The 11,113-nt window shown below is 41.1% G+C and overlaps 3 protein-coding genes across 9 annotated transcripts in view; 2 read left to right on the plus strand and 1 right to left on the minus strand.

The window, feature by feature from the left end:
- Nucleotides 1–2,502, plus strand: part of ripor2 (RHO family interacting cell polarization regulator 2) — a 70,609-nt gene extending 68,107 nt beyond the window's left edge. For all 6 annotated transcript variants that reach the window (XM_085262506.1, XM_085262509.1, XM_085262505.1 and 3 more), the window contains one exon: nucleotides 115–2,502. In XM_085262506.1, the coding sequence (XP_085118632.1) occupies nucleotides 115–215 (101 nt within the window). In that variant the 3' untranslated portion in view covers nucleotides 216–2,502. The remainder of the gene's footprint in view (nucleotides 1–114) is intronic.
- Nucleotides 2,503–3,347: 845 nt separating this feature from the next.
- On the minus strand, nucleotides 3,348–7,110 carry gmnn (geminin DNA replication inhibitor). 2 transcript variants are annotated; one of them, XM_085262515.1, is made up of 8 exons: nucleotides 6,924–7,110; nucleotides 6,522–6,593; nucleotides 6,173–6,236; nucleotides 5,461–5,553; nucleotides 5,194–5,347; nucleotides 5,025–5,107; nucleotides 4,603–4,713; nucleotides 3,348–4,078 (listed from the first exon to the last, which is right to left on the minus strand). In XM_085262515.1, the coding sequence occupies exons 4-8, from the start codon at nucleotides 5,524–5,526 to the stop codon at nucleotides 3,893–3,895; spliced, it is 600 nt and encodes a 199-aa protein (XP_085118641.1). In that variant the 5' UTR covers nucleotides 5,527–5,553; nucleotides 6,173–6,236; nucleotides 6,522–6,593; nucleotides 6,924–7,110; the 3' UTR covers nucleotides 3,348–3,892. The 2 variants fall into 2 exon arrangements, with proteins under 2 accessions (XP_085118641.1, XP_085118640.1); XM_085262514.1 differs by lacking the exon at nucleotides 6,173–6,236.
- A 19-nt stretch (nucleotides 7,111–7,129) lies between these two features.
- On the plus strand, nucleotides 7,130–11,110 carry lg22h6orf62 (linkage group 22 C6orf62 homolog). Its single transcript, XM_085262513.1, has 5 exons — nucleotides 7,130–8,741; nucleotides 8,837–9,013; nucleotides 9,096–9,221; nucleotides 9,525–9,659; nucleotides 9,771–11,110. The coding sequence occupies exons 1-5, from the start codon at nucleotides 8,613–8,615 to the stop codon at nucleotides 9,894–9,896; spliced, it is 693 nt and encodes a 230-aa protein (XP_085118639.1). The 5' UTR covers nucleotides 7,130–8,612; the 3' UTR covers nucleotides 9,897–11,110.
- Nucleotides 11,111–11,113: the final 3 nt, after the last annotated feature.

The following is an 11,113-nucleotide window of genomic DNA, read 5'->3' on the forward strand; positions in this document are numbered from 1 at the left end:
TGAGGCGTTTGTGTACCATCAGTAAATTGTAGCTTTTCCCCGTTCTCCCCTTCAGTAGTTATGTGAAAGGTGACTATGGACACATTTCTAATAATCTCTTTTTGCTGCTTGCAGGTGAGGAGGGGCGCCTGGCGTACGAGCAGCTGGACACTGTGCCGGGGGAGATGATCCGTCTGGGCACACGGCGAGGAAACACCGTCACCACTGCCTTCTGAGCCATCACTGAAAAGATAAAAGGACTGCACCCGGACCTCCGAGGACAGCACTTGCCTCCTTAGCTCAACCCACACAGCACACCTCACAGGGCCGTTAACGACTAATCTGTTCATCGATCTGCTTTCTAGCAACAACAAACGTTTTCACTTAAACTGCAGTTAATCACTGTTACTCACTGCCTCCTGAAAGGAAGTAACACCAAACAAGTTGTCTTAACCACAAGGACACACAACCTAGACCCCTCCTGACGCACGCTTACACTCCTCCTCCTCATCCTGCTGTCTGAGCCAGGCACACACCGGTCACGTTAAGTTGAATTGAAAAGCACAAATTTTGACTGGACACAAAGCGGCTGAGAGCTGCTCCAAAGACTGTGGAAATCAAGCACCGGGTCTTCACCCTCCTGTCAAAAAGGCTTCCGAGAACACCCGTCTCACGCACTCTCTGAATAATCTCAAGTTTTACAGATTTATTGTACCACGCAATATACTATGATCTTTGTATAATCACTGTTAACATGCGTTCACCTAGATTAGAAGTGCTTTCTGACGCTTTCGGAAGACCTGCACTGTTGTAAGGCGTGTAAATACGGCTTAGTTTACACGTGATACACGTGGTTGTGTTCAAGACGTAATTTTCAGGGATCCTCGTGTGGTTGAAAGACCTGTGTGTTTTTTGGCAGGGAGGAACATTAATAAGATGAGGTCACAGCGGTCCAGGGGAGACGGGGGTTTAGCACAGTGCCCAGTGTTCACTCACGCAGCAGTTTGCGTCTGAGATTTCTCCTACTTGCAGTTTAACAAGTGCAATTTTTTCTGTACATATGTGATTTTTTTTTTTTCCTTTTTTTTGCACCTGGCTGACACGTGAAGCCCATTTGATATCGTCAGCTTTTGACCTTTTGAGCCTCGTTGTGGCTGAGCTGGCACATTACACAAATACTCTTTGTAAATGTATGTTTTGTTTGTTTTTCCTACAAGGTCAGGAGCCAGTCAAGGGCAATAAACTAGGCAGAGGACCTCATGAGAATGCACTTTCTTGGCAGTTGTGCAGAGAGGATCAGTTGAGGCAGCACGCGAGCTGATAGCAGGATAAGACATTAAGCTTTTGGCCTTTTCTGCCACACTTTGGGTCTGCTCCATGCGAACGGTTTAATGGGAACACTGACCCAGGGGAGGCATCTATCTCCAGCTTTTCTCATTGTAACTGTACTACTGAGTCTGGTGCTGCTGCACAGTGACAAAACTTAGAAGCTCACATGTCATATATTTATTATTTACTCCTTGTTATTCTAATATTCTGTCAAGTTATTTTGTATTAGAGCAGACCACATTGTTATGTAAATGATTGTATATTTATGCTCTACTTTCAGGTCTGGTATTTGAATTAATGTCTTTTGTTTAAAAAGGCCTCTGTGTTTTTACCATATGACTCGTGTTTGATTATAATTGGAGTTTATTTTCAATTTAATTATATTAGATTGTTATTTTGGAGAATATTAAGATTTGCTAATAGTAATTATAGATTTTGTTTTCCCTAAAAGGTCCCCAAACTAACGGGGCATTTATATGATAGAGATGTTACTTTATTAAGTAGATTTACTATAACCAAAGGAAAAATCTTGGGATTTTAAAACGGTCTTTTAATAAGAGCTCATCCAGGAGAATGTATTTTCAATACAGCGTGTACATTTGGACCAGAACCCTCAGACTTATCTTTGGAAGCACAAAAAGGAAAAAAAGGCAAACCCGTAATATGAGGATCTCGTTACATCTGGTTGTAACTGCACAATCCAAAAGCCATATTAAAAAGCAAGCGGTTAGTATTTTTATGAAAGGTATTCTTTTTGTAATATAATCTGTAAATGCGTGAAGTTGATACTAAAAGTTGTTTCTTTTTTACTTTCATGCAGCCTTTTGCAAAACGTGGTCCAAATTTAAATTCCTTTTCGAGATGTGAACAGCATTACAGTATTTTGGTCCAGTAACTCACTGTGTTTAATTTTCTCTCTTCACAAACTCGCTGTTGACCTGTTTAACAAGTTAATTGGTGGACTGTTCAGTTCTTTAGCACCGTATATAATACAAGGTGGCGAAATGTGCACGTTTAATTTAGGTTTTAATAATAACTGCTGAAACTGAACTTCATCCATCTTCTTGGTCAATAGCTTCAGTACTGATTCATGTGGTTGCACACTGCTCTTCTCCGTCGTGGTTCCTCTGCTCATCAAGAAGTTGCAATAAAGTTTATTTTTGCATAATTAAAAACTGGATTTCTCTTTCCCCACACGGAGTCCATCCATTCTCTTCTGCTTATCCTTGTCAGGGTCATGAGGGGGCTGGAGCCCATTCAGTCTTAAATAGAATGTTTTGTTTTTTTAAGTCCTGCCGTTTTAAATTAATACTAATGAGTATATGCAAATCCATACGTAATCGGACTGTTACAACTACACAGCAGCTAGATTTTATACGGAAAAGTGGGCATACAAGCTTAACACACCAAAAAAAAAAAAAAAAAAAAAAAAAGTTTTAGTTGAGTGTAGATTTGACACCCCATATGGAAAAGATATCTTATAAAGTTTGTATCTGTCTTGTGTGAAACTTGTATGAAAAGCATGAGTGAAAACATAAGATCCCTTGAAAAATTATATAATGAAACTTGTATGTTTTGGATACTTACTAAAACAATATATGAAAGTAATGAGAACGTGGCCACTTTCATGAGTAATCACATAAGTTTACCATTTCTTTTCCATATGGGACAGCCTAAGCCAGCGATGTCAAACTCATTTTACATTGTGAGCCACATACAGCATATTCTGATCCTAAATGGGCCAGAGCACCAGTGCAAGTCAGTTTTTCCTTCCATAGCACAGTAACAAAGACATCTCTAGTTGAGGTCAGTTGTGTGTCACTTTGCTGTAGTATGACAGGCTATCGAGGAGGTCTTTATCAGTGAGAAAAGCTGCAACGCTTCTCAAAATACAGATAAAAGAATCAAGATTTATCCCAACACCACCAAGTGGACCGACTGGAGTCTTCGCCCCCCCCAGCATACCCATTTATAATTTTCTCATTTCTGTAGCAACTTCACCCTTTAGGTTCAGCAAGAACTACAAGCTTCAATAAGTGTCAAGATTTAAAATATAAAGTTTATTTACACCAACTTCAAAATTTTACAGTGAATGCAACATTTCAGGGTCATGCTCTTTGCCACATCTGGCAGTAAATAACTGACCAACAGTGCACATTTAACTTATCACAACAGGGAAAAACAGGTGTTCAAGTAAAATTTGTAAACACTGTCGCTCAACAGGAGCCACAAGACAAATCAAGTGCCAAAAGAAGCACGTTGGACAAGCATTTTACTTTCACCTGGCCAAGGTAAACTTCTTTTAGACTAATGGTTGTGGACACCCTGACATGGAAGTCTTTCAGGTTCCAGCAGCTTAGTTCACATCTGTACTTTTCTTACTATGACACATCAAGGGGTCTTCTGTTAAAGGAAACCTTCACTAGCTTAGTTTCTTAAGACCCTTAAACTTGAGCAATGATGAAAAATATATTTAAAAAAAATAAAAATTGCAGGCTGAATTTAGAGTACATACACATCTTTAAAGCTCATCTCCTTCAAACGAAGTACTCGTTGCAGTCAAAGCTTACTCAGTCATGCAGTATTAGTTCTGGAGTCCTGAGGGTCCTGGTTCTTCATCATCCGATAGCTCTTCTGCAGAGCCGTAACTGTAGTCTGGATCGTTTTCACTCTGATCTGCCAAGTCGTCGCCTTCATGTTCAGCCTCATCTTCATCAAAGGCAATCCCTCTGAGCTCATCCAGATTGTCAGGAGATTTCCCAGTCAGTCTCTAAAAAGAGAGTACACAAAGTTTAATTTACCAACAGACCCATCTGTGCAGTCCGGTCCAGTTTATCCATGCAGCTCTCCACCTGGTTAAGTACTCTGCTCAGGGAATTTGGGTTTAGCTCAAAAGGCTGAAATTTTTACCACCAAGTTACTACTTTGTGCCCACTGATTAAACAGAATGAGTCCAAAATTGTAATTGCAATGCTGCAGCAAGTAGCCAGATTTGTAAAACTTGATCAGACGCATATAGTGTTAAGATTTAATTATGCAAAGCATCTCTAGACAGGATGGGCAGTTTATTTTCCCCGAGTGGAAAAAAGAAGACACTGAAACGGTTGCGGCTGCACCAATAAACTGAACTCCAATCTGTTTAAAGTTTGTTTAGCCATACATTTTAAGCTTCCTGGTGCATCCCTCCAGTTCCACTTTCTCAAAACTGTCCACAGTAATGTTGGTACACAACTGATAAGATTAACATATAGTTTTTCGCCACAACTCAATGTGCAGTCAAATTTTAATACTTACCTCAATCATGTCAGCCATGTACTGGACATGTTGAGCGAGCTCCTGCAGCTCTTCATTTTCACTCTGAAGCTTCGTTAGCTGCTCATCTCTGGCCTCTATGCTTTTGTGGAGCTGAAACAACAAATGCAAACACAAAGTTAAGACAACCTCCTACACATGGAAGGTCTAAACCAGAAAACTGCTTCACGTTAATACACTGTACAGGCAATCTAGCCAAACAATTTAGGAGTTACAGGAATCGTGAAGTAGTGAATGCAGAAAAATGCCAGCATCAGCACCTTTTATATAGAGGAGAATTCAGTGAGCTTCAGAGCTACTCAAGTGCCAGCTGGTCAGTAGCCAAAGGTCAAGTGTGTCAGTGGGAGCGTGGGAACAGCTCAGTTTGCAGCTAAACATTAGCAGAATCTCAGTGATTAACTCACCTTCTCATTCTCCTGTAGAACATTGTACAGTGCTTTCCGTCGCTCCTCTGCTACCTCTTTCCAGTAGGTGGAAGGTGGAGTTTCTACAACAGCAGCAGAGGGTTTAGATCAGAGTTTGAGATAAAGTGAAAATTTGTGACCATCTAGCGCACCGTGCTGCCTTCTCTACCTTTGACCATGAGCTCATATGCTTCTTTGGACATGCCATCTATTAACCCATCAGCTGCTTCTGTTTGAGTGGATTTGACTTCCATCTTGACCCTCTTTGATCCTCTGATTTGCTCAGCTGTCCAATTCTTCCGCTTTGGACCAACCTTTCCGGCCTAAAAAACAAATCATTTCCAAAATTTAGGCTTGAAAGATGCAATTTTCATGAGTGATTCAACATCTACAAGTCTTAATCTTATGCAAGCCAATTTGGACAGCTACTACAAACCTTAGCTGACCTCCCCAGGTCTGAGTTAACCTGACGAACTTGCAGGGTTTGCCTGGCAGGTCCCATAGTCTTTTGAGAAGGTGTGAGAAGGCTCTGAAAGGCATCCAACACAAGTAACCGTTACTGTATATCTGATTAGATTACAACATGCTAACAAAACAGAAGGTAGACTCCCCCTCCCCCTGATTAGCCTTTAGAAACTAAAGATTGAGTCACATGGGAAAGTAGCAGAACCCATGTTCTCATTCTCAAAGCTTCTATTCAGCAAGGATTAGCATCACTTCACAAGCTTTACTTTAGTTACACTGTCACCAGGAGAAAGGGCATAAGTGAGGTGCCACAACAGCAATGCCATGTGCAACAGACCTACAGATGTGCAAAGCGCGGGTAGGGCACAAATTCTTAACAGCCGTGGGAAAGTCTCTCCAATGATCGTTACAGAGCAGCCAGAAAACATAATTTGTTAATGTTTGGCCACAGCTTCACAAGACTGCTGGGGTGTTTTGTATAATGGGTGATTAAGTTGTGAGTGGGCCTTTTCCTTAAGGAACAGCAAAGTAGAAACCAAAACAAATGTAATTTTGTTTAAGTGTAAGCAATAAGACACCGAGCTGCTCAGCAATATGACGAATTTAAATACCACTTTACAGGAAATACCACATTTAAGTGCCTTTCCACACAACCCAACCCTGAAGTGTCCTTTAGGACTGACCTTCAAGCCACTTACAGTAGATGGCTTTGTTCTGTTGAGACTACATGTCCAGAGACTGCTGCAGCTGGATTATACATGTTAATATAAAAGAATTAAGACAACAATAAATGGAAGAGGCAATCTTGGCCTTCTATATTTACATGGAAGTTTTTGGTTTTGGAGTTTAAATAAAAATACTGACCCTCACCCGAAAAAAATAAGAATTTCATGAGAAGCTCTCCAAAATGATACCAGTCACCCAAGAAAGGTAGTATAGGAGATATTTGAGCACTACTAGGGAAATAATTACCACCAATGTTTACACTTGAAAGACAAAATGACGAAACAACTTAAAAGTCTTTGTACTTACCTTTATGTTCTCATTGGACTTCTGGTGGCTCTGCTTTACTTTTCCACTGACGTTCATTTTTTTTCTCGAAACCTGAGCCAGGACAAGTAGTAGACAAAGAACTTGATTTTTAATTAGCAAAAATTATATTTTAAAAAAAATTAAACCTCTAGCTGTCTAGCTTACCATTGACTAGTGATTCTACCCACTTAGAAACGCTACTCTATAAGGAAAGGATCATATGGTCTAAGTTTCCCCACTTTTAAAATAAGCCATGGTAAGAAGGCCTCGAGTCAGCTGGATCTTAAGGAAAACCAATCAGCCACGTTTAAAGAAGGCAAATTAGCCGACGTGAACTATACTTAATGTGATATAACTGTAGATAAAAAAAATTAATTAATTAAAAACATTACCAGAACTTACCCTGCCTGCTTTTTCTTAACCTCGGTTTCCCGTTCGCTCGACTCTTCTCCGATACTCCCGCGCCAGAGGCTTAAATACGCCCACTCCGTCACGTGAGCAAGAGGCCAGTGAGGCGCATGCTCACAAAGAATTATTTTTTTTGCACCGTTGTTTTTTTCCCCTTGTGCGGTCACATGTCAAGGCACGTCATATCTTTGTAGTTGACTGTGCAGCCATTTTGGGGGAGGCTGTAGACCGTCTAGCTTGTATGTGCCATTATTAGCTACCTAAAAAAACCACGCAAACAAAGAAACCAAACGGAAAAAACGTTGGACGACACGTCGTTAAATATGGGCCCGCCGGGAGACAGAAAACTCCACATGTCGACTGAAAGAACGGAGGACTTGAGCTGGATTGTCGATTTATCTTGACATGGCATGCGGCAGGGCGAGCCGGAGGTTGTGACGACTGAAGAAAAGGAGAGAAAGAAAACAAGCGCAGCAAACACCTCGAAACTTCAGACGTGGAAAGCGGGGGGTTGATTTTTTTTGTTTAGCTAACAATTATTTCGCCATTCAACTGCTGTCGTTGATTGGCTATAATTGATTCCCCTGGGCTGATTCTGTTTTTTTGTCGATGAAGTAGTTAACAAGGCACGACTGAAGCGCATTACATTTAGCGAAAATGGTGTAAACGGTTAGTGAGTGAAGCCCACTGGTTTCTTAGCCTCAAACAGCACTGGCAGTCACATTGAGCCGAGGAGGTGGGGGAAATGTAAACGCGTTTAAAGATGACTGTACGCTAAGCTAGGTGATCACACATAGGCCTCAATTAAGCCAATCAGTCAGATGATAAGATGTAGCTATATCGCTGGCTCACTACTAGTTAGTGTCGGAAGTGAATGCCTAGATTAGCCTGCTAGCTCACCTTAGCTAGTGTGCTAAAAATACGCCCACATCATGACTATCGGCAGTGGCAGCAACGACACAGGCTCTGGGCCAAATGAGTGGCAGTAAAAGTCACGGAAATGTCAAGTTACTTTCGCAGTAGTCTTCGATGTTACCCGGTGCCAATATCTCCTGGCATCTGTGTTTACCTGCCATCTTCGTCTGTATCCCCAGTCCGTCTATAACACGCACATAACAGTGTCTGCACGGAAGCAAAAAGACAGCCATGGATGAGGGACTTTGAAATGACCCAAACGATAGAATATTTGTCTGCTTGCTGTAGTCCACAATCTCAATTGCAGAAAACTAGCGATATGGGTTTTTGCAGCAGCGCTTTCTGCTGATTTCAGTACCATCTATAGGAGGGAAAAGTTGAGTCATTTGAGTTGCTGTTTTAATTAAAATCTTTGTTGTAATCCCTCCATGGCAGGTTGAAAAACGAAGCTCACGGTCCTTGAAAGTCATGTCTTAAAACATGGATTTCTGATCAAGCATAAAGGAGATGTAGTCTTAGCTTGTCGACCATTCCCCCCCTCCTCAACACTGCCCTTTTTTTTAACAAAACAATCGAAATGACTTAGTTTTGTTTAAGATTTTTATGACCTTTTAAGTTCGTAGTTGGTATACTGAGGATTTAGCCTAGAGTTTTGATGCGTTGTTTCTGCAAAGGGTAGCCAGCTCCATCCTTTATCAAACAGAAAGTAGAGAGTTTAGCCAAAATATACTGCAGAAGAGGAGAAGACACTACCATCGAATTCCAACCATGGGGGACCCAACTTCACGCAGAAATCAAACACGAAATCGACTTCGAGCTCAACTTCGGAAGAAAAGGGAATCTTTGGCTGATCAGTTTGACTTCAAGATTTATATAGCCTTCGTTTTCAAAGAAAAGGTTTGCCAGCACTACAGATCCACTCATGTTTGTTCCTCATTGTACAACCAAAGCAATGCCTTAAAATATCCCCCCTCCAATTTTTTTCATTACAGAAGAAGAAGTCAGCACTTTTTGAGGTAGCCGAAGTTGTGCCAGTGATGACCAACAACTATGAAGAAAATATCCTACGAGGTGTGCGCGATTCCAGCTACTCTCTCGAGAGTTCAATAGAGCTCCTGCAAAAAGACGTTGTGCAACTACACGCGCCCCGATACCAGTCAATGCGAAGGGTGAGACACAATACCATTTGAAAGGGGGAGTGTATGGAAAAGTAAACATTTTGTGTCATGTTAGCTGTCTGTGTTTTTACAGGATGTGATAGGCTGCACTCAGGAAATGGATTTTATCCTATGGCCACGCAACGATATTGAGAAGATCGTCTGTCTGCTGTTCTCCAGATGGAAGGGGGCCGATGATGAACCCTTTAGGCCTGTTCAGGTCAGTCCTTATCACCTTAGGTTTGGTCAGAACTATAGAAAGTTAAAAATATCATCTTTGTGTACACTCTATTTTTTTTAAATCATCTTCACAGTGTAGCAATTTTAAATAGTAAAAAAAAAGCATCTTATCAGCAAATTCAATTTTGCAGCCAGTTTCCCAGATATGTATGAAGTTCAGTCCTCAACTAACACGAAACACTGCGAGTTTGTAGCCTGAGACTAGGCTTAATCTGTGTCTGGGAAACTGAGACTTTACATAACAAAACTTTGTCCTTAGTTCTTAAGTCTGTCTTATTTACAGGCCAAGTTTGAATTTCATCATGGAGACTACGAGAAGCAGTGCATGCATGCTTTGGGTCGTAAAGACAAGGCTGGAATGGTCATGAACAACCCAACTCAGTCTGTATTTCTCTTCATGGATAGACAGCACTTACAGGTATGTCGCATCGCTGAAAATAAAATGTAATTCTCCTAAAAAGAGGAGGAAAAAACCCTGAAATGGTCTTGTTAACACACTTTATCACAAATGTTGTCCACATTCTTTCAGACTCCTAAAACCAAGGCCACAGTTTTCAAGTTGTGCAGCCTCTGCCTGTACTTGCCCCAGGACCAGCTGACCTGCTGGGGTGTGGGAGACATCGAGGATCACCTCCGCCCTTATATGCCTGATTAAGGCTTCTTGCTCCACCCAGCCACACGGAGGGGGAATGAAAAAGAAAAAAAAAAGCCTTTTTCCCTTCCTCTTGCCTAAGCCTTCAGAAGCAAATTGATGTACTCATCTCCATCCTTTTTTCCCTTTAAGATGTGAACTTATGCTTGGATCTCCTTTTTTGTTTCTACTCGTTCTACCTTCCCTGACCTGAATCTGATTGAGTTCCCATCCTTCATTTTTTTTCTGCCTCATGCTCCCAGTGTGCCCCCACCCCTCTTCTCCCTACCATTTTTGGATTTATCCCTCACCTTTTTTTCCACTTCCTCCTCATTCCCTGCTTCTCACTCACCTATTTTTGTTCATTTGAACCTGCACGAACATTGATTTTGAGTGGTTGGTTGTTCTCTTGGAGCTGCACTGTCAACAGCACCGGTCATTGAAGGAACTCTTTATGTTGCATCAGAACAGGAACAAACAATACACAGGTCATCATGGTGGTTCTCACATGGACGCGTTTTATATCCTTGTTGTCATAAGAAATGATTGTTAAAGTTTGTAATGTCACGCAGGTGTCTAGAACAACTTTACGCAGTCTTGTGACCGAGGACAGGTGTGGAGAGGTGTTTAAACACCCGTGTAAGCAAAGAGATAATGAGATGAACAGTATCTGTCAAATCATATGGTGTAGGTATCGCTTCTTTTAAACAGCCTTAGTTATTTTGCTGGACTTTCAAAGATGGTTTGGTGTCATTTGCTTTCCTCTGAAACATGCTAGGCAAGCCTTCACTAAAACCTCGAGTGACTTGAAAGGTGTTATACACACAAAGTTGGTTAGACGTTGAGGGTCATGTTCACTGTTCAAGCACTATTCCATTGAGCTACTGAAATGATGTTTTTATGTTTGTTTTATTGGGGATGTGGGTTGGTGAGTAACTGAAATGGCGACATTTATTGTTTAACATACCTAACAAAAGTTGCTGAAAGCTAATTCTCTTATTTTTATTTGACCTACTAAAAGTTAGATGATTTGCCACCATGCTCATCAAATTAAATTGGGTTTTGCAGGCTTGCTTGTCAAAGAATATTACGCACATATAATTTTGCTCCTTGTTGATTCAGTGTGTTCACTTTAAAAGGATGTAAGGCGTGTAACTTCTGGAGTTTTTTTTCTCTGTTGGTTCTCAAATCAATACTGCTGAGCATATCCCAATACAGTGCAAATTCTGAAAGCATCACTC

This window comes from Mchenga conophoros, linkage group LG22 (assembly GCF_057382185.1).
Source record: "Mchenga conophoros isolate Kocher_MC1m ecotype Shallow Benthic linkage group LG22, M_conophoros_male_GT1.1, whole genome shotgun sequence".
Lineage (NCBI taxonomy): Eukaryota > Metazoa > Chordata > Actinopteri > Cichliformes > Cichlidae > Mchenga > Mchenga conophoros.

Coding starts and splice junctions, on each gene's coding strand:
- lg22h6orf62 (XM_085262513.1), top strand. CDS start 8,613: ATGGGGGACCCAACTTCACGCAGAAATCAAACACGAAATCGACTTCGA. Junction 9,014..9,095: donor GATACCAGTCAATGCGAAGG/GTGAGACACAAT, acceptor GTGTTTTTACAG/GATGTGATAGGCTGCACTCA. Junction 9,660..9,770: donor TGGATAGACAGCACTTACAG/GTATGTCGCATC, acceptor ACATTCTTTCAG/ACTCCTAAAACCAAGGCCAC.
- gmnn (XM_085262514.1), bottom strand. CDS start 6,578: ATGAACGTCAGTGGAAAAGTAAAGCAGAGCCACCAGAAGTCCAATGAG. Junction 5,554..6,521: donor AGTCCAATGAGAACATAAAG/GTAAGTACAAAG, acceptor GATGCCTTTCAG/AGCCTTCTCACACCTTCTCA. Junction 5,348..5,460: donor ACCTGGGGAGGTCAGCTAAG/GTTTGTAGTAGC, acceptor TTTGTTTTTTAG/GCCGGAAAGGTTGGTCCAAA.